General features: G+C 41.3%; 2 protein-coding genes across 2 annotated transcripts; both read right to left on the bottom strand.

Moving 5' to 3' along the window:
* Window positions 1-7,784: 7,784 nt before the first annotated feature.
* LOC122040593 (UDP-glycosyltransferase 88F3-like) lies at window positions 7,785-9,409 on the bottom strand. The gene has a single exon (XM_042599952.1). The coding sequence runs from the start codon at window positions 9,337-9,339 to the stop codon at window positions 7,912-7,914; it is 1,428 nt and encodes a 475-aa protein (XP_042455886.1). The 5' UTR covers window positions 9,340-9,409; the 3' UTR covers window positions 7,785-7,911.
* Window positions 9,410-24,426: 15,017 nt separating this feature from the next.
* On the bottom strand, window positions 24,427-25,957 carry LOC122044372 (UDP-glycosyltransferase 88F3-like). Its single transcript, XM_042604873.1, has one exon. The coding sequence runs from the start codon at window positions 25,905-25,907 to the stop codon at window positions 24,489-24,491; it is 1,419 nt and encodes a 472-aa protein (XP_042460807.1). The 5' UTR covers window positions 25,908-25,957; the 3' UTR covers window positions 24,427-24,488.
* Window positions 25,958-26,271: the final 314 nt, after the last annotated feature.

Here is a 26,271-nt window from a genome sequence, read left to right as displayed (position 1 = left end):
ACAATGATAATTTTTTATAGCAAATATATAACCTTTTATAAGAGTTGGTTTCACTCTCTCCATGACCAGACATTTTATTATTCAATGTATACATTCACCCTACAAAAATGTAAACAGAGTAAATATTCATAAAAATGTAAAAAAAAATAATTAATATGCCTCTATATCATGAAAGACACATTCCACATTAAAATCTTCATTGTTTCTATATGCAAGTAGATTGTAACAACAAACTAAGCAGAGTCCACTCCATTTTCAAAAGTTAACATCTCAGATGACATTAAATAGAGGAGCCATTTTTTCTAGCTAAATTAATAATAATCATTTTAATATAGTAGATATTGTTAGTACCCCAAGATAATTTTGATATAATCAACTAAATTAAGTTAGGTCATATTGGTATTTAACCTTTGTGTCTAAGTGTGCAGGAACTTAGGAGGATAGGAAGTTGAGCAAAAGACACAGCTAGCGATAAGGACAACATGAAAGAGAGTTGACGAGCTCAGTGCGTCTGAGGGATGAGGTACTGCGGAAGACTATGCGGGCGGACGAGAAGGAGGCACACGACATTTCTGAGGGACGAGAAACTAGAGTAGAAGATTGCTCGAGAAGGCCGGAAGTTGGGTTCGGGTGAACCCTATTTCGGATGGCCGAGATCACCCAAGCGAGCGGAGCCAAAGCGGAAGACCCGGACCAATGCGAGTGGAGCCGGGGCGGAAGACCCGAACCAAGGTGAGCAGGAATGGAGCGGAAGATCGAGACCAAAAAATCAACAAAAGCTGATTTTTCGGTCCGAGGCGCCCCGAACTGGTTCGGGCACCTGGACTCCGGGCGCTCGGAGCATAAAATTATTTGGAATGCTAAGTGGCACATTCCGTTGTGATAGGGATAAAAGTTTATCCCTCCCAGGAGCCCTAACCAGGGCAATAAATACAGCTCTAGTTCCAATGGTTCAGAATAACACTTGTGATTGATTTCCATTTAGTTCTGTTTTATAATATAGTGCTTTAATCGCTGTAAGAGGCTTCTCCGTCTAAAGGAGACTATTTACTGAGCTTTCAATTTTCTTAAATTAACAACTTCCCCGGTTATAACCAAGTAACTCCTTCGTGCTTTTACTCTTAATTTATTCCTTTTTTAGTCTTTTAGTTATGCAAGTGTTAACTTAATTAAGTAGCAAAAGTTTGAGGAAGATTTATTTTATTTTGTAAGATTATTCACCCCCTCTAACAGGCTACCAAGGGTCTTACGTATATTTTTTTTTTTGAAGAGTACAATATTATATATAGCATACAAAATCCCATCCTCATTGGTATTAAATCATGTGATGAAACATAATCTTTGAATACAATTTATATTTTCATGTTTTCAGATTATCAGATCTATTTATAAAACATGAAGTTACAAATAAAATATTTACTTTGTTGATAGAAATTTACAAAGAAAATATTAATGATATATCAATTTATTTTGTAGTCATGGTACTAATTTCTACCAAATCAGTATCACTTGGTATTAATTTCTACAAACTAACACCAAGGCTAAGTGGTGCTAATTTATAGCCTTAGTACTAGTTTGTATAACACCATCTTATTAATTTCTACAAACTAGCATCACTTTAATTGGTAAATTAACACCAAGATCAATACCCATGATATTGGTGTAAAGCCCGAAAATTCTCAAAACTGTTTTAGAAATACAGTATGATTTTTCTGGAATTTTTGGATATTTTTCCGGAATTTTCCGAGTAGCGGAAGGAGCAAAAATAATTAGAACCGTAAAATAGCTTAGGCGGGAATCGAACCCGAGACCTATGGTTTACGGATAAGTTTAGTAACCGGTGAACCCAGCAGGGCCGTGCTGAAAGAAAGGAGAACTAAATATATTTATGTTAGAGTTGGGTTCATTAAACCACTTAATATAAATAATAAACTTAAGTTGAAGTTGGGTTATTTTTATTTTGGTTCGGCACCTTCCCCTCTCAAACCCTCACGCCGGCGCCCCTCTTCTTCTCCTCTTCCTCACGCACGGCACACCAAGCCTAAGGTCCATCGGTTCACCTTCCGGCGACGACTCCAACACGAAAGAGGTTCTTCTCCGCGAGAGGAACACGAAGACGTGATCGGATCGTCGAGAGGATCACCTCCACCGGAACTCTAGCGGATAGAATCGTAAGAAATTACGATCAAGAGGTAAGAAACCCCTCACCTGCAGTATAATAGCTCCGGTTGGTTTCCTATGCATTAGTTTTAGCTATATGCAGGTTTTTCCGGCACATAGGGTATGTTAAACCCTCCCCGAGGATTTAGGGATTTAGTTGAACACCTCTGGACGGGCCGGACACGTCGTTCTCCTTTAGTTGGAGATTCTAGACGTTGTTGGGTGCCTAGAGGTGATCTCCCTATTAGAGGAGAGAGTTGAAGCACACCAAGTGTTCGGTAAAATGTTAGTGTAGCTAAATACCACCTCAGTTATATTTAATAGCTCAATTAAAGGCATTAGAGGCATTTAAACCAGCACATTAGTTTAGTTCAGTTTTATGGGACTACGGTCCAATGGGTGGGCTCCACATCGCCTCTAGGTTCAGATAACCTCGCTCTAGGTTCGAGATAACCTAGAAACAAAGATGTTATATCGCTTAGCTATGGATATCGATTTTATTTTCGGCACTGCATCGGATTAGATATCCATTGGGTTGGACTCCCACGTCCCTAGGTTCAGATAGCCTAGACAACCTGCTAAATTCGGACTTGCAACCCCGGTCTAGTAGGGATGCGCGCCCCAGCAAGATGTTTAGTATTTTCACTTATTACGTATTAAATTTCAAAACTCAAAATCAGTTATGCTAGTTGAGTTTGTTTCCAGTTATGATTCAGTTAGTTTAGCCTATATTCAGTTAGTGTTCTTTGGGTTGCTTTGCCATGATTCATTGCTTATGCCATGCTTATATGTTATGCCTTATGATTTCAGTATACCATGTCTTAGTAAGTTCAGTGCATATTTTCAAATAGCATGATTTAAAAGCATACTGCATCGAATGCATGATTTTGTGAGGTAGATGGTTTCTTACTAAGCTTTAAGCTTACAGATTCTATTTTTCCTTATACTGCAGATAAAGGTAAAGGAAAGATGGACTAGCGGAGGCTGGAGGTCAGTGCATTGATAAGGATGTGTGTGGATGGAACCTGGAAGAAGATCTTAGGGAACCTTAGCAAGCTTTATTTCAAACATTAGAACTTTTCAGTGTTTCTTTTTATCATCTTGCACTTTAGTATGTTATTCATTACGAATTAGTTAACCATGCACTTTATTATGCTTAGAACACCTCTTTTATGTTGTTAGAATGTTAGTTGTTGTCATTAGAGTGTTTCTTAGTCATTTTAGTACTTGTAATGTGGTTGAGGCACGAAACAGTGCTGAAATCAGACATTTGGCATGAAATCAGTAACTCGAATCGATCAGCTGATCGATTCGAGGGTTTCCAATCGATCAGCTGATCGATTGGGCAATCTGCTCCGCGAACAGTAGGCCTTTGGATCGATCAGCCGATCGATCCAGCCATTTCAGTCGCGAACAGAGAGCCCTGGGATCGATCACTGGATCGATTGATCAACCTGGATCGATCAGCCGATCGATCCAAATTATCGTCCCGGCCACAGTAGCATGCTGGATCGATCACTGGATCGATCCAACTTATGTCCCGCATACAGTTGCCGGCTGGATCGATCCGACTATTCCAATCGATCCGTGGATCGATTGGGAGGTCTGGTATCAGCATGGAAGTGTCTAAGTCCAGTTCCTTGGCCATGGGGAAGGTAAGACATATTATGAGTAGTTAGTTACCTTCCTTAGCATGTATAGAACCAGGAAATGTCAGGGTTTTAGTGAAATTTTAATTAGTACAGCTTCCGCATCTAAACTTACTAAATGGTCAGGGAATAGTTTAGCACAGCATAATGTGACGATCAGCCTTACAGCCTAGTGGTAGAAGGCGGATCGTTACAATTGGTCTTAAAATATTAGTATAAAAATTGTGTTGATTTTTAAAGAGCATCACCCCAATGATAATTATGCATGCAGTATAGAATTACGATGAGAGAATTGTAGGATCAGAAAGACGCTAGAGGGGGAGGAGGGGGGTGAATAGCGATCATTTAAAATTCGATTTTAAAAATAGAGACGCAATGGAAAAATAAAGAGCAATGCTAACACGACAAAGTTTTTTACTTGGTTAGGAGCCTTCGACGACTCCTATACCAAGGCTCGCACTCATCGAGTGATTTCGTTGAGCAATCCACTAATAGTTCAAAATTGGTTACCAGTTACAAGTACAAGAACTATATAAAAGAATTATCGACAATAAAAAAACTAATTAAAGCTGAAGTCCGATTGTCGGTGGAGCGTAGCAACATTGCGGGAGCCTTTTTGGAGCACCGAGTAGCAGAGAAGATCGTTGCAGTTGTTGTGTTAAAGCTCTGGGCCAAAGACCTTTATATAGGTCCACTATGGGCACATGGAACCCCTTCGAACGCCTAGACCACTTGGTTCGGCCAACCAACGCGCTCCACGTCAGCTTGTGGATGAAATTTTGGGTCCGGGTGCCTAGACCGCCTGGGCTCCAGCGGTCCCGCCTAGGCCAGCTTACTCCCGCTGCCCAGACTCCTGCCGGGCACCCGGACCCTTTTTCTTCAGCATCCTTCTCCCTATAAGAAAAGGTTAGTTCAGGCAATAAAAATTATATCTATCTTGCAAAATAGATTTAACACAATATAGAAGATATGGTAGTAATTAGATCCTATCTCCTCGAGACTAGAATCTATTCGAGATCTCAACTTAGATTTTCCAAATGGATCTAAGTTGAATCGATGCCTACAGTTCTTTCAACAGGGAACACGTTCTCACTGGATTTCTCTTCCAGTTGCTTACCTTCACTTACCAACTGTAGTCTCTTAACTTGCCTCTAACTCACCAGGTCTTCCCACCAGTTGTCAGGTCCGTAGACCCAACTAGACTTCGGCCGATTATCAAGTCCCGCGGACCCAACCGAATTTTTCGTCAGATATCGGGCCCCGCGTGTTGGTGCAACCTTAGGTCAAGGTTGACCTGGTTGACCCGACTCGAGTTGACCTGACTCGAGTTGTATTTTGATGTTTGACAAGAACGAAAGAGTTGTATTTTGATGGGAGATTGTTGGTGCAACCTTAAGTCTAGGTTGACCTGGTTGACCCGAGGTGAGTTGACTTGACACGGGAAAAGTCCAAGTATGGGAACTTGGCAAGTGGAAGTCGGAGAGGGCTCGGTAGCTCGTTCTCCGGACTAGCTCAGAGAGGGATCGGGAGCTCGTTCTCTGGACCGGATGGAAGTCGGAGAGGGCTCGGTAGCTCGTTCTCCGAACTGTGGTCAGAGAGGGCTCGGTAGCTCGGACCTCTGGACGGGAAAAGTCCCGTGAGTGAAGCCAGGCAGACGGATAAGTCCTGGTGAGTGAAGCCAGGCAGTGGGAAAGTCCTGGTGAGTGAAGCCAGGCGAAAGTCCTGGTGAGTGAAGCCAGGCAGACGGAAAAGTCCTGGTGAGTGAAGCCGGGCAGATTGGAAATCTTGGTGAGTGAAGCCAGGTGAAAATCCTAGTGAGTGAAGTTAGGTGAAAGTCCTGGTGAGTGAAGCCGGGCAAGGAAAAATCCAGATGGATCAAGGGTAATCTGACATCTGGTGTTGAGAAGGTCAAGTAGGTCAAGGGAGTGACCGGATACTTGACACGAAGAGAAAAGTCCAAGTGGGTCAAAGGGATTGACCGGACACTTGGTGGGGAGTCTTAGCAGGTCAAGGAAGTGACCGGATGCTAAGCATGATGTACCAATAGGTCAAGGTTGACCGAATATCGGTTTGGACTTGGTTTGGGCAAAAACCAAGACCTGGATCGGTCTGGTGACCGATCCAGTGATACTGTGATTTCTTGATCGGTCTGAAGACCGATCAGAAAGCGATCAGTGCCCCTGTGAGCTTACTGATCGGTCTGGGGACCGATCAGCATGAAGCCTGATCGGTCCCCGGGACCGATCAGGGCACGCACAGAGAGTTGCGCAAACTCTCTGTGAAGTGTGTTGATCGGTCTGGGGACCGATCAGCATAGGTCCTGATCGGTCCCCAAGACCGATCAGAGAAGGTCTGGACCGATCAGGAGTGTGCCTGATCGGTCCAGGTCCTAGCCGTTGCGACACAACGGCTAATTTATGTGTCTTCTTCTTCGCAGGATATATACCGAGGTCGAGGGTCTCTACTGTTGTTCTTCTCCTGGTTCTTGCTCCTACGATCTGAGCTTTGTTGAGCTCCCCATTGCTGAAGCTTCGTGTGAGCTTCCGTCAGCTGGTTGTCTAGCTGCTGTGCTTGAATCCGTGAAGTTGTCGCTTCATCAACGGACTTCAGTCGATAACGAGAAGGCAAGAAAACTTGGTAGTGTTTGTACATTCATATTCTTCTTATTTGCTTTCTCTATTGTTGTACTCCTTATTGCTGTTGCAAAGAGATTGTGGCGAGGTTTCTCCACCCAGAAGGAGTTCATCTTAGTCGGTTATCCAGGGTCTCATCCACCGACGGATTGATAGGCTTCGTCCACCTTACGGACACGCCGAGGAGTAGGAGTATCATCTCCGAACCTCGTTATATCGCTGCATCTAAGGTTTGATTATCTTTGTTTCATTTCTATTGTTTTATTTCCACTGTGCTAACCCTAATCGTAGGAAGAAACGCGAATTTGGGGTCGGCTATTCACACCCCCTCTCTAGCCGCGATCATCGATCCTAACACCGCGAACCTATTTGAATTTTGTACTAACTATCGGACCCCACGGATCTAACTAGATTTTAGTCTGGTATCAAGTCGTTTAAATTAGTCAACTCCTGCCTACTTAATAAAAATTTTAGACAAACAATTAATTTAATTTTAAATTATTTATCATAAATTAAAACTAACTGTCAATGTAACCTGAAAAAAAAAACATAGAAATTCAGTCATATCATATGGCTGTATCGGATGCCTCTAGTTGTATCAGATGCCCTCCATCGCAGTTGAGATCTCTTTGTCTATGGTTCTTAGTTTCTTGTTGATTCCTACCTCGTTTTATTTAATAAACTCATCTTAATAAAAAAGTAAAAATCTAAAATACCTCAATTGTATGTATAAATTATAATTTTTAGTATTTTTTATCTTATAAATATATTTAATGAGATTTCTTTTTAAGATCAAAGCTGGGAAAAAAACTTCATTAAATACATTTATTAGGCAAAAAAATGTTTAATTTAAAAAATAAATTCACTAAATAAAACGCCTCCCCCTTATAAATATCTTTAATTATTATTTTTTAAATAAATTTACCAAATATGATGCTATAAAAGGATCAAAATTATATCCAAGATGTAACACAGACGATAATATATGATATTTCTGACGTAATGATTAAAAATTAATTTTCAAAAATTAATCAATTGAATTTATCTGTTTGACGTCTATATATTTATATATATCGAATCTATATTTTTTTTTAATATTAAAGGGTCAGAATTATGCCCCAGAATCGCCTCCACCGCCGTCGCGCAAGAGTCAAAATTGTATGTCCATTCTTTCGCTGTCTTAATTTATTAACATTTGATCCGCTCTGATAAATGTGATAAAAATTTCAAGTGACGCCACGACGTCGAATAGCGGCACTCACGTGGTCGCATATAAAATTATATATTTCTGCAATAAAATTATATAATGCGGTACGATAATTGCTTCATATTCTCCACCATGTGAAATAATTATTTTTTTATTTAGGAAAATATATTTTATTCCATTTTTATAGAAGAAAAGAAACGCACACAGCTTTGTGGACTGCGGTCAACAATCACTGGACGGTCAACGCTCGTTTTTTTCCAAGTCACTCTCCGTTCTCCTCGCCGCGTTTCAGCTGCGCCACCAGCTCCTGGAGCGCCGCCCGCGACGATCCCCCTTCCCCGACCGCGGCCGCTGCCCTCTCCTTCATGTCCGCCGCACGATCCCTCAGCCTCCTCCCTCCCTCAGACTCCATTAACCACCGCACCTTCATCTCGATCTCCTCCGCAGTCACCAGCCCCGCGTACCCCTCCACCGCCGCCGCCGCCTGCATCTCCTCCACCAGGAACACCTTGTTCATCCATTGCTCTGCGTAGAGCGGCCACGCAAGCATGGGCACGCCCGCTACCACCGCCTCCAGCACCGAGTTCCACCCGCAGTGGGTCACGAACCCTCCCACCGCCGCGTGGCGGAGCACCTCCGACTGCGGCGCCCACCCCTTCACCACCAGCCCCCGCGCGCGCGTTCGCTCGAGGAAACCCTCGGGAAGAAGCGCGCCCAGGTCGGGCTCGGGCGGCGCTTCGAACCGCTTGGAGGGGTCATGGCTCGGAGGGCTCCGGACCACCCACAAGAACCGGTGCCCGCTCCGGTCAAGTCCTGTCGCGATCTCCCTCAACTGCTCCGCCTCGAACAGTCCGATGCTGCCGAAACAGAGGAAGACGACGCTGGCGTTCGGGACGGCGTCGAGCCACGCTAAGCACTCGCCTCCGCCGTCCGTCTTCCTCTCGGTGATCAAAGGGCCGATGGGGTACACCGGCGGCGTGGAGCGGCCGTCGGTGACGCAGAGACCGGCGGCGACGGCCTCGAGCGCGCGCGGCTCGAGTTCCCGGAAGGTGTTGACGAAGATGCCTTTGACATCAGGTATGCGATCGGCGAGGTAGACGAAGCCTCTGTAGGCGTCGTCGTCGCGGTCGAGCATGGGGAGGCACATGTGGTCGGCGGGGAGCGGGGGGACGCCGGGGATGGAAAGCGGCGTGCCGGCGAGGTCGCGAAAGCTTCTGGGGGCGCAGGCGGCGTCTAGAGAGGGGAGGTGGAGGAACATGGCGAGGACGGAGGAGCCAGATGTGAAGAACAGGAAGCAAGGGAGGTGGAGGGGGACGGCGACGTCGAGAGCGAAGAGGCAGAAGAAGTCGAGGACGAGGGCGCTGGGGGCAGGGGAGAGGGAGCGGAGGAAGGAGAGGAGGTTGGAGTTGGAGCGGCGGAGGAGGTCGAAGGCGAGGGCCTCGTGGTGGTGGGAGGAGGGGTTGGGGGGCAGTTCGACGGCGGGGAGGCGGTGGAAGGCGATGCCGGGGTTGGCGGCGGAGGCGCGGGCGATGAAGGAGGCGGTGGAGCCAGTGTTGTAGGGTGGGTCGACGGTGACGATGGTCACGGCGAGGCCACGTTGGAGGAAGAGGCGGCCGAGCTCCACCATAGAGACCAGGTGGCCCATCCCCGGCGACGGGTACAGCACCACCATCTCCTTGCTCCTGGCCATCAATAATTCAAGATTCCCTCTTCGGATCTTTTACAATGATCAATTGATCCAAACTTTGGCCAAGTTTATAAGTGGTTGTCTTCAAAATGGGCGCAGTGGATGACTTGACCAGACGTGCATGCTCTCTCCGGTTGGATGAATCTGGGCCCCACCGGGTAGCAAGTGACATAGTTGTTTCAGCTGTTGGATGAATCCGGACTGTTGGATGGAGAAAACGGTGGTGAATCGAAATACAGCAACTGACTTGGACTCTATTGTGGTGAGATAAGTGCTTACCTAATGTTCCTGACGTATAGTCACATATCCAAAGAGCACTGATATTTTCAAATGACTTCTCAAAGACGTATCTAATTTTGATTTCACTTTTTCTTTCTGTCATTTCTCTTTTCCGTAATTCCTCTCTTCTCTCTCCGTCAATATTAGTGTCATTATAATATTAATTTTTTATCTAGTAATGAGTTGACGGGGGCACTAAGGACGAGCGAATCGTCTTTTGTCATATTATAATATTGATTTTTTTTCCTCTCGGATGGATATAATGGTTAATACATGAGATATTATCATCACGAGATCTGAGGTTCGAATTTCGATAAAGTTAAGATAAATGTCTCTTTTATGTGCTAGTTATTATTCCAAAGGCTAGTAGCCGTCTATGATTTACCGCCTCCGTGTTGGCCCTGGAACGGATTGACAGGAGTATTGGGGACGAGTGTATTCGTCTTTTGTCATCATTGTAATATTGATTTTTTAAATTAATATTTTATTTCTTCTATTTTTTTAATAATATCCCCGCGGTTCAAACCCCAGTTACGACAAATTTACAAAAAATTTTCCTCCAAATGGGGCACGTAACTAAAGGATGTTGAGCTCCTGGGCTGCCCGCTACGAACACTTCCGTATTTACCCTGGTGGCCGATGGAAAATATCTATGGGATCAGACCGATCACCCCAAACTCGACGTTAGTCAGCCTGATTAATTATTTTTTTATTTTAATATTAATTTTTTAATATAGTATCATAACTTAAATATCAATATTATCAGTATTATTATAGTATTATTTTTTAAAAATAATAAAGAAAAATATATTTAAGACTCCGGAGCATTTTAGAAAGTGAGAAATTTGATTTTCACCTGAACTGAACTGATTGATAAATATAATTTTTTAAAAATTGACATTTATTGACATTTAATGAAAGATTGTAATATTTCAAAATATGTTAATAGACCAAGAGAATTTTGATTGAATTACAAGTCTTCTAGGTTTCTAAAATGCCCTAAAGTATATGTGCTCCTGATTTCGTCTGAAAGTCGATGAGATGAAAAGTTGAGGATGTGATGTCTCTGCTGATCGTCTGTGGACTTTGTTTCGACCTGCAACACGGATTATGTCAGTGCCGAGCCAAGGAAGGGGTCCCCCGGTGTTGGTCCTCCGATGCTCAAGTTAGTCACCGACGATGAAGTAGAAGGCGGAACAATAAGAATGAACAATAGCGAGAACAGTGTCTATCGCGTATCACATACCTCCGCCGATCTTGGACCCCCCTTTATATAGAGCTCTTGTAGCGTGCGTTCACGCTTCCCAAGGCGAGCATGCTTCGCAAGGCGAGCATGCTTCCCAAAGTTTTCATGAAAAGACTTGTCAGTAAAATGTCTCTGACACAGTACCTTAATAGGCCGAGTATATTTATGAAGTGACAGTAGAAGCCTCCGCCGTACGATCTTCTGGTTGTCCATGCCGGTGTCGGCGACACTAACTCCCAAAAGGATGTCGATGGATAACAGAGCATACTGCTAGGTCGAGCGAACTAGTCGCTCGGTCGGGAATTCGCTGTTCCTGTGTACCGCCTACTTGGTCGCAACTCTACTACGCCTGTGTTACGTCCATTCGGCCGGAATGCCCTTATGCCTGTGTCGCGTCCAATCGGCCGGAGCTCCACTATGCCAACGTCGACTCGGCTTTTGCATATTGTTTCCTCTGGCGCCCAACTCCATTGAGCTCCGGTCATTTGTCACCTCCTCGTGTCAAAGGCGGGGTCGGACCGGAACTTTCTCCTCCCGGTCGAGGCATGCTCGCCCCAATCGGTCGATGTTATCTGAGCATTGACATGATCGCCCGATCGACCGATGATATCTTAGCATTGATCGCATTGACTTTGTCCTCCACTGTGACAGCTATCCTTTGCGAGGTGGGGCCCCTCATCACCGGATCATATGCCTCCCCCTTAAGTCTAGTCGAAGGAGGCTGTAAGTCCGACTTGTTGATGCAGGAAACATCCGACAGTCGAACCTGTGTTTTAATTATGTCAAAGGGTTTAAAGTTAGGTTGTCTTGTTATCTAACAAGTTTGATGAGATTACAGGAAAGTCTTAAGTGTACTTAGGTAAAAGTCCTAGCTGTTGTTAGGCAGGTGGAAAACTCTAGGGGGTGGTAACCCTAGGTCTTAGGAGGGTGGTAACCCTAGGTGAGAAAAAGTTCTAGTTACGGTTGGGCAAAGGGAAAACCTTAGGGGGAGGTAACCCTAGGTCCTAGGGGGTGGTAACTCTAGGCGGAAAGTCTTAGCGGGTCGAGAGCTTCGGGCAAAATCCTAGGGGGTGGTAACCCTAGGTTGAAATCCTGGTGTCATGAACCGGGTGGAAGACTGGACGGGTCGTGGAGTGGACGTCCAGCATGAAGACCGAAAGCTTCGGACGCTGAGCAAAAGTCCAGTTGATCTAGAAGATCAACTGGCAACATATAAACTCTCCTGAGTGGAGTATGTGAGGGCGCGTTCCCCAGTGAGGGAACAGTAAGTGTCGGTTCGACCTAGAGTTTTCGATCGAGAATCCGAAGTCAGAAACGGACAATTCGATAACTGTCAAATACTTTATTTTACATATCTATATTGTGCTAACTTTGTTTTGTAGGGTATGTTGGTTTGTTCGACTAACGCATTTTGCAGGAAGCGAATTGGACATCCTTGCCTCAGATGAACAGTACCCAAGGCGCCCTCCATGGAGCTTGGAGGCGCCTCGGGTCACATACAAAGATAACCTCGTAGCAAGGCGCGAGGGCACCCTCGTGGAGCTTGAGGGCATCCTGTGTAACACCCACAAAATTATAAGATAAGCATATGAGTGTTATTTGCTTTAGAACATAAAAGAAGAAGAATCAAAGAAAAAGAAATAAGAGAAATAAAAAGAAGAGGTGAAGGTTTGAACCTTGAACCTCCCACCAAGGATAGAAATAAGATTGTGTATGTTAACCACTAGGATAATGAATAATATGTGAAAGGGAAATGATAGAAATTGTAGTTAAAAGTAAAGATATAATTTAGTAAGGGAACAAGAGAAAAACCAATGAGCTTTCTTTCTCTTGTTTACCTCTTGGTTAAGAAAAAGAGAAGCAAAAGACAAGTTGTCTTTCTCCCTTTTTCCTCTCTATTTTCGTGGAGTTTAAAGAGGATAGTGAAGAGAGGAGTTAAGGGGCAAGAATGAGGACATATTCTCATTAAGAAAATACTTGCATGAGAGAAGGAGGAAGGGAAGCAAAGTTCATTTTTGTAACTTCCACCTACTTAGCATAAAAAGGGAAGGAACTAAAGGTTTTCATTTTTTTTTTCCCTTCTCCCTCACCCTTGCCGAGACTCTAAGTTTCCTCCCTCATCTCCACAAGCCAAGTTTAGGTTTCTCCCTAAGAGAAAACTAAACTACAAGAAGGATCCTTCAAGGTGTACCTTTCCAAGCAAGAGAAATCGAAAGGAGTGCTAGAAGAAGAAGCTCCCTACTTCCTCTTCACCAAGGGTATCATTTCTTAAGGATTAACAAGTGATTACTAGGTAAGCTTCCCCTCACCTGTGGTACAATGGTTTGTATGGTTTTCCATGGAGATAGATCGCTTAGAAAACTTAAGATCTTGTTTAATAAAATTCGGTCAAAAACAAGAAGAAGAGTTTAAGAAAGTTGTGATTAGATATGCTTTCTATTTTTCTTGTGACATGTATTTTATGTAAGAAGTTAATCTATGGTTTCCATGCTAGAATAATTAATGGAAAATTAGTTTTATGATTTACATGTTTCGGCCAAGCATGAACAAGAAGACTAGATAAGTTCAAAACTCAAACTAGGCATGTTTCCTTAATCTTTTAGTTATGTACCCTATGATAATGAGGTTGTTAACTTTTCTCTTACTTGTATATTGTTTGAAACTCCATTTACATGCTCATGAATATTCGGCCAAGTAAGGAGTAAGGGCCTAGGAGAGTTTTAAACCTAAGACCAAGCATGCTAAGATTTTTCCTAAGACAAGACATGAAGCTAAAATGTTATGTCATGATTGTATGTTAGTTATGAATCTTATTTCATGCTTATGAGGGTTCGGTCATGATGAGAGTTGAAGCCTAGGAAAGTTGAAACCAAGGCTAAGAGGCTCATGACCTTCTTGATAATATAATATGAAACTAGTTAATGTTTTATAGTTGCTTGTTATATAGAATTTTGAATACATGTAACTTTCGGCAACATTAGGTTTTAAAGCTAGTATGTGTAGGTTTTTTTAACTAAGTTTACTTATGTTGTTCCTTGTTATGAAGCCATGAAAATTGTGTAGGGTTTCCATGCTCTTGTGCCACTAGAAACTTAATTCCATGATTGTTAAGTTTCGGCCACTACAAGTTTAAAGGGTCTAGGGAAATTTGAATCCAACTTATACATGCTTATGATGTACTTGAGATATATGCTATGAAATGTAGTTGTGGTTCCCATGCTCTCATGTCACTAAAAATCTAGTTCCATGATTTACATGTTTCGGCCACTACAAGTTTAAAGGCTTAGAGAAATTAGAACCCAACTTATACATGCTTATGATGTCCTTAAGATATATGCTATGAAATGTAGTTGTGGTTCCCATGCTCTCATGCCACTAAAAACCTAATTCCATGATTGTTAGGTTCGGCCACCTTGAGTTAAGGGGGTCTAGGAAGTTTGAAATTTGAAACAAACATGCTTATGTTGTTCCTCATGAAAATGTATAACATGTTGGCTTAAGGTTCAACACCTCTATGCTACTTGTAACCTAGGATGAGATAAGCTAGGGTTCGGCCATGATATGATTAGGAGCTTAGGGAACTTAGAACCCAAACTAAATGTGCTTAAGTAGTTCCCTATGAAATATAATATGATATGAGTATAGGGTTTACATGTTTACATGTTGCTTAGAACTTGATTCCTCTTTATGAAAGGTTTCGGCCATGAAATAATTGGAAACCTAGGAGGGGTTTAAAATTTAGGTTAACATGCTTATGATCTTTCTTATGTTAGTATGTGAAGATATCATGAGAATTTTTATGTTTATATGTTGTCTAGAGATCATGTGAACCTTTCATGACTTTCGGCCATATGAGTTTAGTGACTAGATATACCTCACATGCTATGAAGAGATGATATTTAATGATTCCATGAATGGTTATGTCTTTTTAGGATATGTGTTATGTTCTTTCATGTATGCTTATGACCCATGTATGTACTATGTGCTCAAACATGCTTACTTTATGACATGATAAAATGATACGTTCGTTATGCAAGCCTATGATTCATGCATGTGCTGTGTGCCCAAATATGCATGCTTTAAGATAAGTGATATGTTCATGATGTATGTTATGATTCATGCATGTGCTGTGTGCCCAAATATGCATGTTTTATGATATGTTAAGAAATATGATATGCATGAAATGATAAGAACTATGATATGTAAGTTAAGTCATGCTACTTTACTTTATGTATGACTTGTACCAAGGGTGGGCTCCATAAGCGCCCCGGGGTCGATGGACTAAGAAACGGGTCTCGTTAGGGATGGACTCCTAAGTGCCCCTAGGTCGATGGACTAAGAAACGGGCCTAGTATGTATGCCTTGTAGGGTTCAAGACTTGCTACCTTGGACCTACATAGGACGCGCGCATTTATGTATGTGGTACAAGCCGAGGCCCTAATCATGTTGAGATTATGTTTAAGTATGTATTATATAAGTTTTCAAAAGACATGTTGCATATGTTGCATGATATATGTCTAGGAGTTTACCATGCTTATACTTTATGATTATGCCATGATACTTTATGTTATGTTAGGATATGCCATGATGTATGCTTACACTTTATGATTATGCCATGATACTTTATGTTATGTTATGATATGCCATGATATGCTCTTAACATGATACATTTGTCTTTATGCTTTATGACTTGTGATTTTAATATGCTTGACGGTTTTTGTGAGTAGGAAAGGAACTTACTGAGCCATGAGTGCTCATAGCTTACTTTCTTGTACCACAGATAAAGGCAAGGAATGGATGTACTAGGGGAGCAACAGGAGGGCTTGAAGGATGTGTGCGGTAGTGGACTGGCTAAAAGAAATGACCTGCTTTCATATAATAAGAAATTTGCCATGTTGATGTTTTACTTTATGATTCCGTGACTTTAAGTATGTGTTTGGTATTAAGACCCAAAATTTAGGATAAGTATGCTATGTGGACCTTTTATGTCTATTGTGACTTTTAAGTAAGAAAAAGGTTTTTAAATTCTCTAAGTAAGACTTCCGCTGTGTTAAGTATGCAAGTGTCGTCAAGTAACCACCGTCGCCTTAGCAGGAGGGGCGGGGCGTTACATCCTGGACCTGGCGTGAGGGCGCCCTCCATGGGCTTGGAGGCGCCCTCAGGTGGACAGGCAGTGACTTGATCAGAGCTCATCCACGCTGCGGATTCGGCGCGGATGAGGGTGCCCTCCATGGTGTTGGAGGCGCCCTCCACAAGCTTTATAAGGTAGTCTCGAGCAGCAACTTGGAACAACAATGAAAATGCGATCCATCTTCCGTGTGTTGGATCGAAGCGTTCGATAGAGGGGGGGTGAATATCGATTAAAAATATTCGAGTGAGTAAATACGCAGCGGAAAAAGTAAAGCAAAAAGAATGACACAAGTAATTTTTTATTTGGTTCGGAGCCTGTGTTGACTCCTACTCCAAGGCCCGCACACAAGGGTGCTTTCGATGGGCAATCACTGATAATTCAAAATATGGATTACAAAAGAACTACAGGAATTATTAGAAAATAAAACAACCGACAATAAGAAAGAATACAAACAAATTAGCAATTTAACGGAGAGCCTTCGCAGCGTCGTAGGAGCACAGAAGAGTAGATCGTGAGTTATTGTAATGGCTCCAACCTTTACCCTCTTTATATAGGAGGTTTGGAGCGCCTGGAACCTCCAGGGCGCCCTGAGTATGACGTAACCGAGCCAACCAGGGCGCTCTACGTAGCGATATGACGTTACGGATAAAAGTTCACCTCCGAGCGTCCGGATCCCTTCTGAGCGCCCGAACCACTCTTCTCCAGAAAATCCTTCTCCTGCAAGAAAAAGTTAGTCCGAGGCAAAATGCAAATACTATTATCCTGCAAAATAAAGTGTTAGCACAGTTCAAAGTTAATAAGCAGGGTATTAGCTAGATTCCGTCTCCTCGAGACCGGAATCTAGTCACGATCTCGACTTAGCTATCCGAAATAGGTCTAAGTCGGATCGACGCCTAATGTTCCCTTCCCGGGAACGCGCCCTCACAATCACTCCCCTCCAGTGACTTACCTTCTCTTACCTCCCAGACGTTCAGTCAGCCCTTCGACCTATCTGGGCTTCGTGCCAGCTATTCGGTCAGTCCGTCGACCTAGCTGGACTTCGTGCCAAACGTCCGGTCAGCCCATCGACCCGTTTGGACTTCGTGCCAGACATCAGGTCAGCCCCGTTGACCTGTCTGGACTTCTCCTGCACTCTCGATCAGAGTGTTAGATAACAACGAAACTAACTTAACCTATGTTGTCATTCATCAAAACTTGAGTTAGACCGTTAGTGCTAACCGCACGAACAATCTCCCCCCTTTTTGATGCAATGACAACCTGATTAAGTTAGCGAAAAATATGCAAGTAAAAACAAGCATAAGGTTGTTAAGTTAACTTTGTTATTAGTGATGTTTGTTTAACTAACTTAACCACCTAACCCTCCTCCTTTGGCATTCATCAAAAGATTAACATAGAACAGCTTGTAATTGAAAACGCAAAGTAAAAACAATCTAAAAATGTAAGTTAGATTATCTTGGGGGAGTATAAGCTAAAAGCATAGAAAGATAATTTAAGCTTTTATTTTTTTCAAAAAATAACTATGTTTAACTTTAGAAAGATAATTGTAATTTTAACTTAATCTTTCGAAAAGAGTTTTGCAATTTGGAAACATAATTTGCAAAGATAATAAAAAAATATTAGGGTTAAGTTAAATTTACAAGTCAAGATAAAACTAAGTAAAATCAAGTTTTAGTTTGTAAAACTTTAACGAAGTAAAGTTTTTTATTTTTAAATCTAACTTTATAACCTTCTAGAATATTTTGAAACCGAAGTAGAAGATAATTTTCAAAATGAAGAATCCAATTTTTAAAATCAAGTTTGGAAGGTTTAAATCAAAATTTAAGTTTAGAAGGTGTCTTTATCAAAATTAAATTTGAAAAGTTTAAAATTTGAAAATAAAGCTAATTTTCAAAAATAATTTTAACTTTCAAAACTAATTTTGAAAAATCTAACGAAATTTTAAAGCACTTAGTTTTTACTTGATTTAAAAAGAGGTATTTTTCAAAATTTAAATTTAAAAATAAGTATATATAAAAAATTAACCTCCCCCTGAACCTGATATTACAAAATTTATCCAACCAGTTAGCTACTCATTGACTACTAGAGGATAGCAGCTTTCACTTGGTTAGTCAAGTTAAGTCTAAACATCAGTTAATGTTTGACTAAACTGAATGACTTAACTTGATTAATATCTGTTTGGTATTTAATGCCCAGATTTATGTCGATGCACTGAAATAAGCTTCTTAAGTCAAGACAATTTGCTTATGCATCTCACCCCTTTCTATGTTTGGCAATCACAAACAAGGGAATCCTAGGGTGTTGGTGAGATGCTCAAGTACTATTCCTAGGGGAACAAGCTTTCTAAGGGATTATTCTAGTCTAAGGCTAAAACTGATTTAAAATTCTAGAAATGGAAGATTTTAAGAAAATACAAAGATTTTATCCTAGAATTTGAAAATATTATTTTTGAAAACAGTTTTTTTGTAATCTTAGTCTATTAAACACATTCCTAGTTTTCTGCGTAGATTACTAAACTCATTTTCAGAGAGGGGTTTGGTAAATATATCAGCTAAGTTAGATTTGGACTCAATGTACTTGAGTTCAATATCTCCTTTAGTGACATGATCCCTGATAAAGTGGTGCCTAATTTCAATGTGTTTTGTTCTGGAATGATGCATGAGATTTTTTGTTAAATTAATTGGGCTAATATTATCAATTAATACTTTTACATTTGTAATGTTTAGATTAAAGTCTTTTAAAGTGTGCATCATCCATAGTAGTTGGGCAACACATTCACCTATGGCTATGTATTCTGACTCAGTTGTAGACAGAGCAACACAGTGTTGCTTTCTACTAAACCAACTAACAAGTGATGGACCTAGTAGTTGACATCCACCACTTCTGCTTTTGCAGTCTAATTTGCATCCAGCATAATCTGATTCAGAATATCCTATTAATTCAAAATTTTCAGTACTACGATACCAAATTCCTACATTAGTTGTTCCTTTATGGTATCTAAAGATTCTTTTGACTTGAGTCAAATGAGATTCTTTAGCAGAAGTTTAGTACCTAGCACACATACTCACTGCAAATAAAATATCGGGTCAATTTGCAGTTAAGTACAGTAGGCTACCTATGACACTCCTATAGTATTTTAAGTCAACTGGATTTCCACTTGGGTCATCAACTAGAATAGTGTTAACTGCCATGGGTGTTTTTATTTCTTTAGTATTTTCCATTCCAAATTTTTTAAGCAATTCTTTGGTATATTTTTGTTGATAGATATAGTTTCCCTCATTTGTTTGTTTAATTTGCAATCCTAAAAAGTAAGTTAATTTTCCTACTAAACTCCTTTCAAATTTTTGTTCCATTAAGTTTGTGAATTCTTCTAAAAATTCTGAATTAGTTGAGCCAAAAAGTATATCATCTACATAAATTTGGGCTATAAATATGTCCTCTTTTATTGATTTAATGAATAGGGTTGAGTCAATTTGGCCCTGGTTAAACCCTTTAGATATTAGGTAAGAGGTTAACCTTTCATACCAAGTCCTGGGTGCTTGCTTAAGTCCGTATAAAGATTTCTTTAATTTAAATACATAGTCAGGGTGTTCTAGACATTCAAACCCAGGAGGTTGGCCTACATAGACCTCCTCTTTGATCAACCCATTTAGAAAGGCAGATTTAATGTCCATTTGATACAGTCTGAACCCTTTATGGGTTGCATAACTGAGTAACATTCTAATGGACTCTAGTTTAGTTACTGAGGCATAAGTTTCATCATAGTCAAGTCCTTCAACTTGACTAAACCCCTTAGCGACTAGCCTAGCCTTATTCCTGGTAATTTCCCCAGTTTCGCTTAGTTTATTTCTAAACACCCATTTTGTTTCTATTATTTTCTTATTTTTGGGTGGTGGTACTAAGTCCCACACTTCATTACATTCAAATTGAGCTAGTTCTTCTTGCATAGCTATGACCCAGTCTGGGTCAAGTAACGATCCAGCTACGGTTTTAGGTTCAATTTTTGAAATCAAAGAAATTTGACTTAGGTTCCTAAAAGGTGAACTAGTCTGAACCCTTAATTCTGGATCACCAATTATTTGGTCAATTGGATGATTTGGGTTGACTCTTATAATTCTAGGCAGTTGATTTTGTAAAGGTTCTTCTTCTTCTTCGTAATCATTGGTTCCTTCTTGATTACTATTTTCTTGAATAAATTCAATTGGTTGAGGTTGGGTTTGTTGTTTGGATTTCTCAAATTTTACATTAGTAGTTTCTTCAATTCTTAATGTAACCTTATTATATATTCTGTACCCTCTACTATTTAGGGAGTATCCTACAAAAATTCCATCTTCTATTTTAGAGGTGAATTTTCCTAAGTGCTGCTCTCTTGTGTTTAAGATGAAGGCTGAACACCCAAATACTTTAAAATATTTTATATTTGGTTGTTTATTATAATAAATTTGGAAAAATATTTTATTATGTATTTTATTTAGTGTTGTTCTATTTTTTACATAACAGGTTGTATGATAATAAGTCTGTCACACTCGTAAATCAAATTAATAATGTATTTTCCACTGTACCCCTTTACTACACAATCATGTTGTAATAACGAGCCCAGGATCGAACCTCGAGGAACCAACGGTAGGATGTAATCTAGGATTGTGTTTTATTCCTATTTTTGGGATTTTTAATATAGAATTGGGGGTTTGAACTTTGAATATAAATCTAACAAATGAAAAGCACAGAAAATAAGAGCTAATCTAATGCATAAAGTAAACCTAACTAGGTGTCACCGATTAGTCTAATACGCATTGTCACACTACGTAATGAATTTCATCAACAACACACTAAAACTAAGGTATGAAATAGCTGGACATTAAATGAAACCTAATCTTAAGCAACAATTACAATCTTAACTACAAAAACTAAACCACTCAACAGTGCTACAATTAAGCTAAAGCAGAATTAAGAACAATTTCAAACTCTATTGAAACTAAATTACCCAATGCACTTGAATTAAAACAATTAATCTAAAGAACTATGATTACTGAATCAAAATATAATAAACTAAAATGTAAATCTATCAATAGTAAAAAGAATGCAAAAGTTAAACCCTAAATCATCTCAACACCAAACTAATCTCTTCTCACGGCAACTTCTCCTTGCCGTCACACAAGGAAGCATCCATGAAACCTCATCTCAGCAATCAGAGAATACAACCTCAGTAGCTAGACTAAGCTCTGCCTTTATCAGATTCACCGGACACCTCTCCAAGCGAAGCTGATGAAGATCGGAGCCGCCCAACTCGGGAAATCTGAAAATCTGTGAGCTGTAATCTCAGATCTGATGTGGAGTCGATGGTGGTCGGAAGGTCGTCGGGAATGGTCCAGTAGCAGTGGAGGAACACCGCTAAAGCTCACTGATGGAAGCGAAACCTCGAATGGAAGAACACCTCCAAATCGAGCGTGGCAGAATTAATTATTCCAATCAACTCCCACTTATGTGATATTCCAAACAGGTTTTATATAAGCCTAATCGATTCACATGTCATACGTACTCTGTTTAAATTTCAAAAAAATTCTAAAAATTTTTAGAAAATTTTGTAAGGTTATTTCTCCAGTAACACTTATTATTCAATTGCTATTTAAGTGTCATATCTAACACAATCAACCGAAGCAAAAACTAGACAAGTCAACACAAAGTTGACTTGTCCAGGAGCCTGGACCAAGTCCAGGCGCCTCGATTCTAGGTGCCCAGACCAGGTTCGGGCACTCAGACCACCCTGGTATCGATTAGGGCGCCTCTTTGAGCCGTTGCAGCGTGGATAGGTCTTGGGTCCATGTCAACAACACTCCAAGCACCCGAACTAATCCAGGTGCCCCGGCAAGAATAGAATTTCATCTCTAAGCCATTGTAAAGCTAATAAACTTGCACCGTTGGGGTGCCTAGATCAGGTCCAGGTGCCCAGGAGTGTCATGTCATCAAAATGATTATTTTGATCAGCAGGCTATAAATAGAGCCCCTGATCCTTTTCTTTTAGACAACACACTTTCTGTACTTCAATTTCATTTTATTTTTCATATTTACTAGTTGTGCTTTTAACGCTTATACAAGGCTTTTCCGACTCTGAGGATTCGCTAGTAGAAGAAGATCTTAGTGAGCTGATATTACCTTGGACTAGCAATCTTCTAATTATTAACCAAGTAAATCTGATTGTCTCGTATTTCCTTTTACGTATTTCAATTTACTTTAATTATATGTGTATTTACTAAATATGAAAGATTGAGAAAGGTATAATTGTTATTTCATAATAATTCACTCCCTCTTATCAATTATATCAAAATTAATAATTTATACTATTCATACATTATATTACATCTATAATACGTCGTGAAGAATAGTAAAACATTAATGGTATATTCTCTATTTATGGAAATTGAAGTAAAAAATAAATATTTACTTTATTAACCAGAATTTAATAATAAGGAAGTATTAATTAATGATATATCTATTTTTAATAATAAAAATTTAAAATCACCTATACATATGACCAGAATTTAGAAATAAAATATTAATTAATGATACATCTATTTTTATAACTAAATATTTAAAATTTTCTATAAAATTTGATATCTTGCCCACCATTATATGATGGTGATATACAACGTCCGATGTGGACTGCTTTAACCTGAATTGTTTTCATTCCTCTTAAGTTTTATCTGCATGTAATAAATTATCGTTCCATTAATTGCATGCCACATGCACAACTATCGCTAGGTGCTGTCCCCGAGATTATGATGTCCTATCGGACGATGCGATGATTAAAACATAAAATATTGTCATATAAAATTTTAGGATTGAAATTCAACGTGATCGAATATAACCTCCTCCATGTCTTGGCCATTTACACTAATGGCTAGTAGCCACCCGTGATTTACCTCCTCCGTGTTGACCTAGGGACGGGTTGGCGGGGCCATTTGCCACGTCTCCGGGATTATGATGCAACAGTAAGGTATCCAAGTTATCATCCAAGTATTCATGGTTCAAGTCGCAATTATAATAAATTTGTAGGAATTTTTCTTCCAAATGAGGCACGCAACTAAAGGATGCTCGGTTCCTAGGTTGTCCGCTGCGAGTGCTTCCCGATTTACCTTGGTGGCCAGTGGGAAACTTCCGTGGGGCCGGACCGGTCACCTCAGGCTCGACGTTACCTAGTCTGATTAATCATTTTTAGTCTTACTGATTTATTTGATAAAGTCAAGGAAAAAAAGTCTTCCTCCGCACTGGTCAACTATAGCTTCTCGATTTACCTTCTCATAGATAGTCATGTGATCGATAGTGTGGGGCCGCTGGATGGCGAATTCCATCTTTTACTATCATAGTCTTGCTGATTTATAAACCAAGGTGATGCTGATTTGTAGAAATCAACAATAAGGCAGTGTTGATTTTTACAAACTAGCACTAATCTTACAAACCAGCATTACTTAGCCTTGGTGTTGGTTTAGTGGTGTTAGTTTTTACAAACCATCACCATTGTTGGTTTACAAACCCAGGTGGTCATTTCTACAAACCATCACCTTGATACTGATTTCTACAAATCAACATAACCTTGGTTCGTAAACTAGCATTGAGTGGTGCTGATTTCTATAAACCAACACTAAGACTAACTGGTGTGGGTTTAGAGCTTTGGTACATGTTTGTATAGCACAATCCTACGATTTTTTATAAATCAGCACCATCTTAATTGATAAACCAATATTAAGATTAAGAATAGCCACATCAGTTTTTTTATCACTATATCTAAAATTTAAGATAAATAACTCACTCTATTAAATTTAGACAATCATTTTTTACTACACACTATATCAACTACCCTAAAATTTCTATCATCTTTATTTTTTTATTATTTTCTTCTCTTTCTTCTTTTTTATTATTGTATTTATATAATGTGTGGAATGAAAGAGATTGAAAAAAAATAATAGAAAAAGAGACATTAAAAAAAAATTTTATTTTACTTTTAACATAGAAAATTTATTTTCTAAATTAAAAAAATTACTATTCATCAAATATAAATTTAAAAAATTAATCGAATAATTTATATAAATTTTTTTTAGTTATCTTATGTAAAATGTAAAATAAAATTTTTAAATAGAGTAATTGATATAATTTATAATACTATTTGAAGTTGATGTTAAGGAAAAAAATCCAGTTAAATTTAAGATAAATTCAGTTAAGTTTATTAATTAGTAACAGGATAAATTAGAAAATAAATAAATGTGATAATAATTTCAAGCGACGCCTCGACGTCGTCGAATAGAGGCACTCGCGTGGTCGCATATAAAATTATATATTTCTGCAAGAAAATTATATAATGCGGTACGATAAGTCAATTGCTTCATAGAAAATGAAATAATTATTATTTTTATTTAGGAAAAAGAAACGCACACAGCGTTGTGGACTACCCGTCAACGCTCACCGGAGAGTCAACGCTCGTGTTTTTCCAACTCACTCTCCGTTCTAATCGCCGCGTTTCAGCTGCGCCACCAGCTCCTGGAGCGCCACCCGCGACGACCCCCCTTCTCCGACCGCAGCCGCTGCCCTCTCCTTCATGTCCGCCGCACGATCCCTCAGCCTCCTCCCTCCCTCAGACTCCATTAACCACCGCACCTTCGTCTCGATCTCCTCCGCAGTCACCAGCCCCGCGTACCCCTCCACCGCCGCCGCCGCCTGCATCTCCTCCACCAGGAACACCTTGTTCATCCATTGCTCCGCGTAGAGCGGCCACGCAAGCATGGGCACGCCCGCTACCGCCGCCTCCAGCACCGAGTTCCACCCGCAGTGGGTCACGAACCCTCCCACCGCCGCGTGGCGGAGCACCTCCGACTGCGGCGCCCACCCCTTCACAACCAGCCCCCGCGCGCGCGTCCGCTCCAGGAAACCCTCGGGAAGCAGAGCGTCCAGGTCGGGCTCGGGCGGCGCTTCGAACCGCTTGGACGGGTCATGGCTCGGCGGGCTCCGGACCACCCACAGGAACCGGTGCCCGCTCCGGTCAAGTCCTTTCGCGATCTCCCTCAACTGCTCCGCCTCGAACACTCCGATGCTGCCGAAACAGAGGAAGACGACGCTGGCGTCCGGGAGGGCGTCGAGCCACGCTAAGCACTCGCCTCCGCCGTCCGTCTTCCTCTCGGTGATCAAAGGGCCGATGGGGTACACCGGCGGCGTGGAGCGGCCGTCGGTGACGCAGAGACCGGCGGAGATGGCCTCGAGCGCGCGCGGCTCGAGTTCCCGGAAGGTGTTGACGAAGATGCCTTTGACATCAGGTATGCGATCGGAGATGTAGACGAAGCCTCTGTAGGCGTCGTCGTCGCGGTCGAGCATGGAGATGCCCATGTGGTCGGCGGGGAGCGGGGGGACGCCGGGGATGGAAAGCGGCTTGTCGTCGAGGTCGCGGAAGCTACTGGGGGCGCATGCGACGTCTAGAGAGGGGAGGTGGAGGAACACGGAGAGGACGGCCGATCCAGATGTGAAGAACAGGAAGCAAGGGAGGTGGAGGGGGGCGGCGGCGTCGAGAGCGAAGAGGCAGAAGAAGTCGAGGACGAGGGCACTGGGGGCAGGGGAGAGGGAGCGGAGGAAGGCGAGGAGGTTGGGGTTGGAGCGGCGGATGAGGTCGAAGGCGAGGGCCTCGTGGTGGTGGGAGGAGGGGTTGGCGGGCAGTTCGACGGCGGGGAGGCGGTGGAAGGCGATGCCGGGGTTGGCGGCGGAGGCGCGGGCGATGAAGGAGGCGGTGGAGCCAGTGTTGTAGGGTGGGTCGACGGTGACGATGGTCACGGCGAGGCCGCGTTGGAGGAAGAGGCGGCCGAGCTCCACCATAGAGACCAGGTGGCCCATCCCCGGCGACGGGTACAGCACCACCATCTCCTTCTTAATCCCGGCCATCGATAATTCAAGATTCCCTCTTTGGATCTTTTACAATGATCGATAGATCCAAACTTACGCTAAATTTATAGCGATGGCTGTCTTCAAAAAGGTCCAGTCCAGTGGATTTTACTTGAGGCATCTCCAATGCCACATTTTTTTTAAAATTAAGTGAATGTGAGGTTTGAGTTTTAGTCAGGAGATAGAGTTGATTATAATTTTTTTAGTAATAAAGTTAATTTTATAAAGCATTTAATTATAATATTTTTATTTCTAGTTAGTAATAGTTTGTTTCTTTTAAACAAATACAAGTGTTCGATAAAATTGTCAACCAATTATTATTTTAAAATTTAATATAAAAATATAAATGATTATAATTAAATTA

The sequence above is a fragment of the Zingiber officinale genome, chromosome 2A (assembly GCF_018446385.1).
Source record: "Zingiber officinale cultivar Zhangliang chromosome 2A, Zo_v1.1, whole genome shotgun sequence".
In the NCBI taxonomy this organism is placed as follows: domain Eukaryota; kingdom Viridiplantae; phylum Streptophyta; class Magnoliopsida; order Zingiberales; family Zingiberaceae; genus Zingiber; species Zingiber officinale.
Note: the sequence above shows the minus strand (reverse complement) of the source record. Positions and strands in the feature narration are given on the sequence as shown.

What these genes read in the sequence shown, in the direction of transcription:
- LOC122044372 (XM_042604873.1), bottom strand. Translation starts at nt 25,907, where the DNA reads ATGGCCGGGATTAAGAAGGAGATGGTGGTGCTGTACCCGTCGCCGGGG.
- LOC122040593 (XM_042599952.1), bottom strand. Translation starts at nt 9,339, where the DNA reads ATGGCCAGGAGCAAGGAGATGGTGGTGCTGTACCCGTCGCCGGGGATG.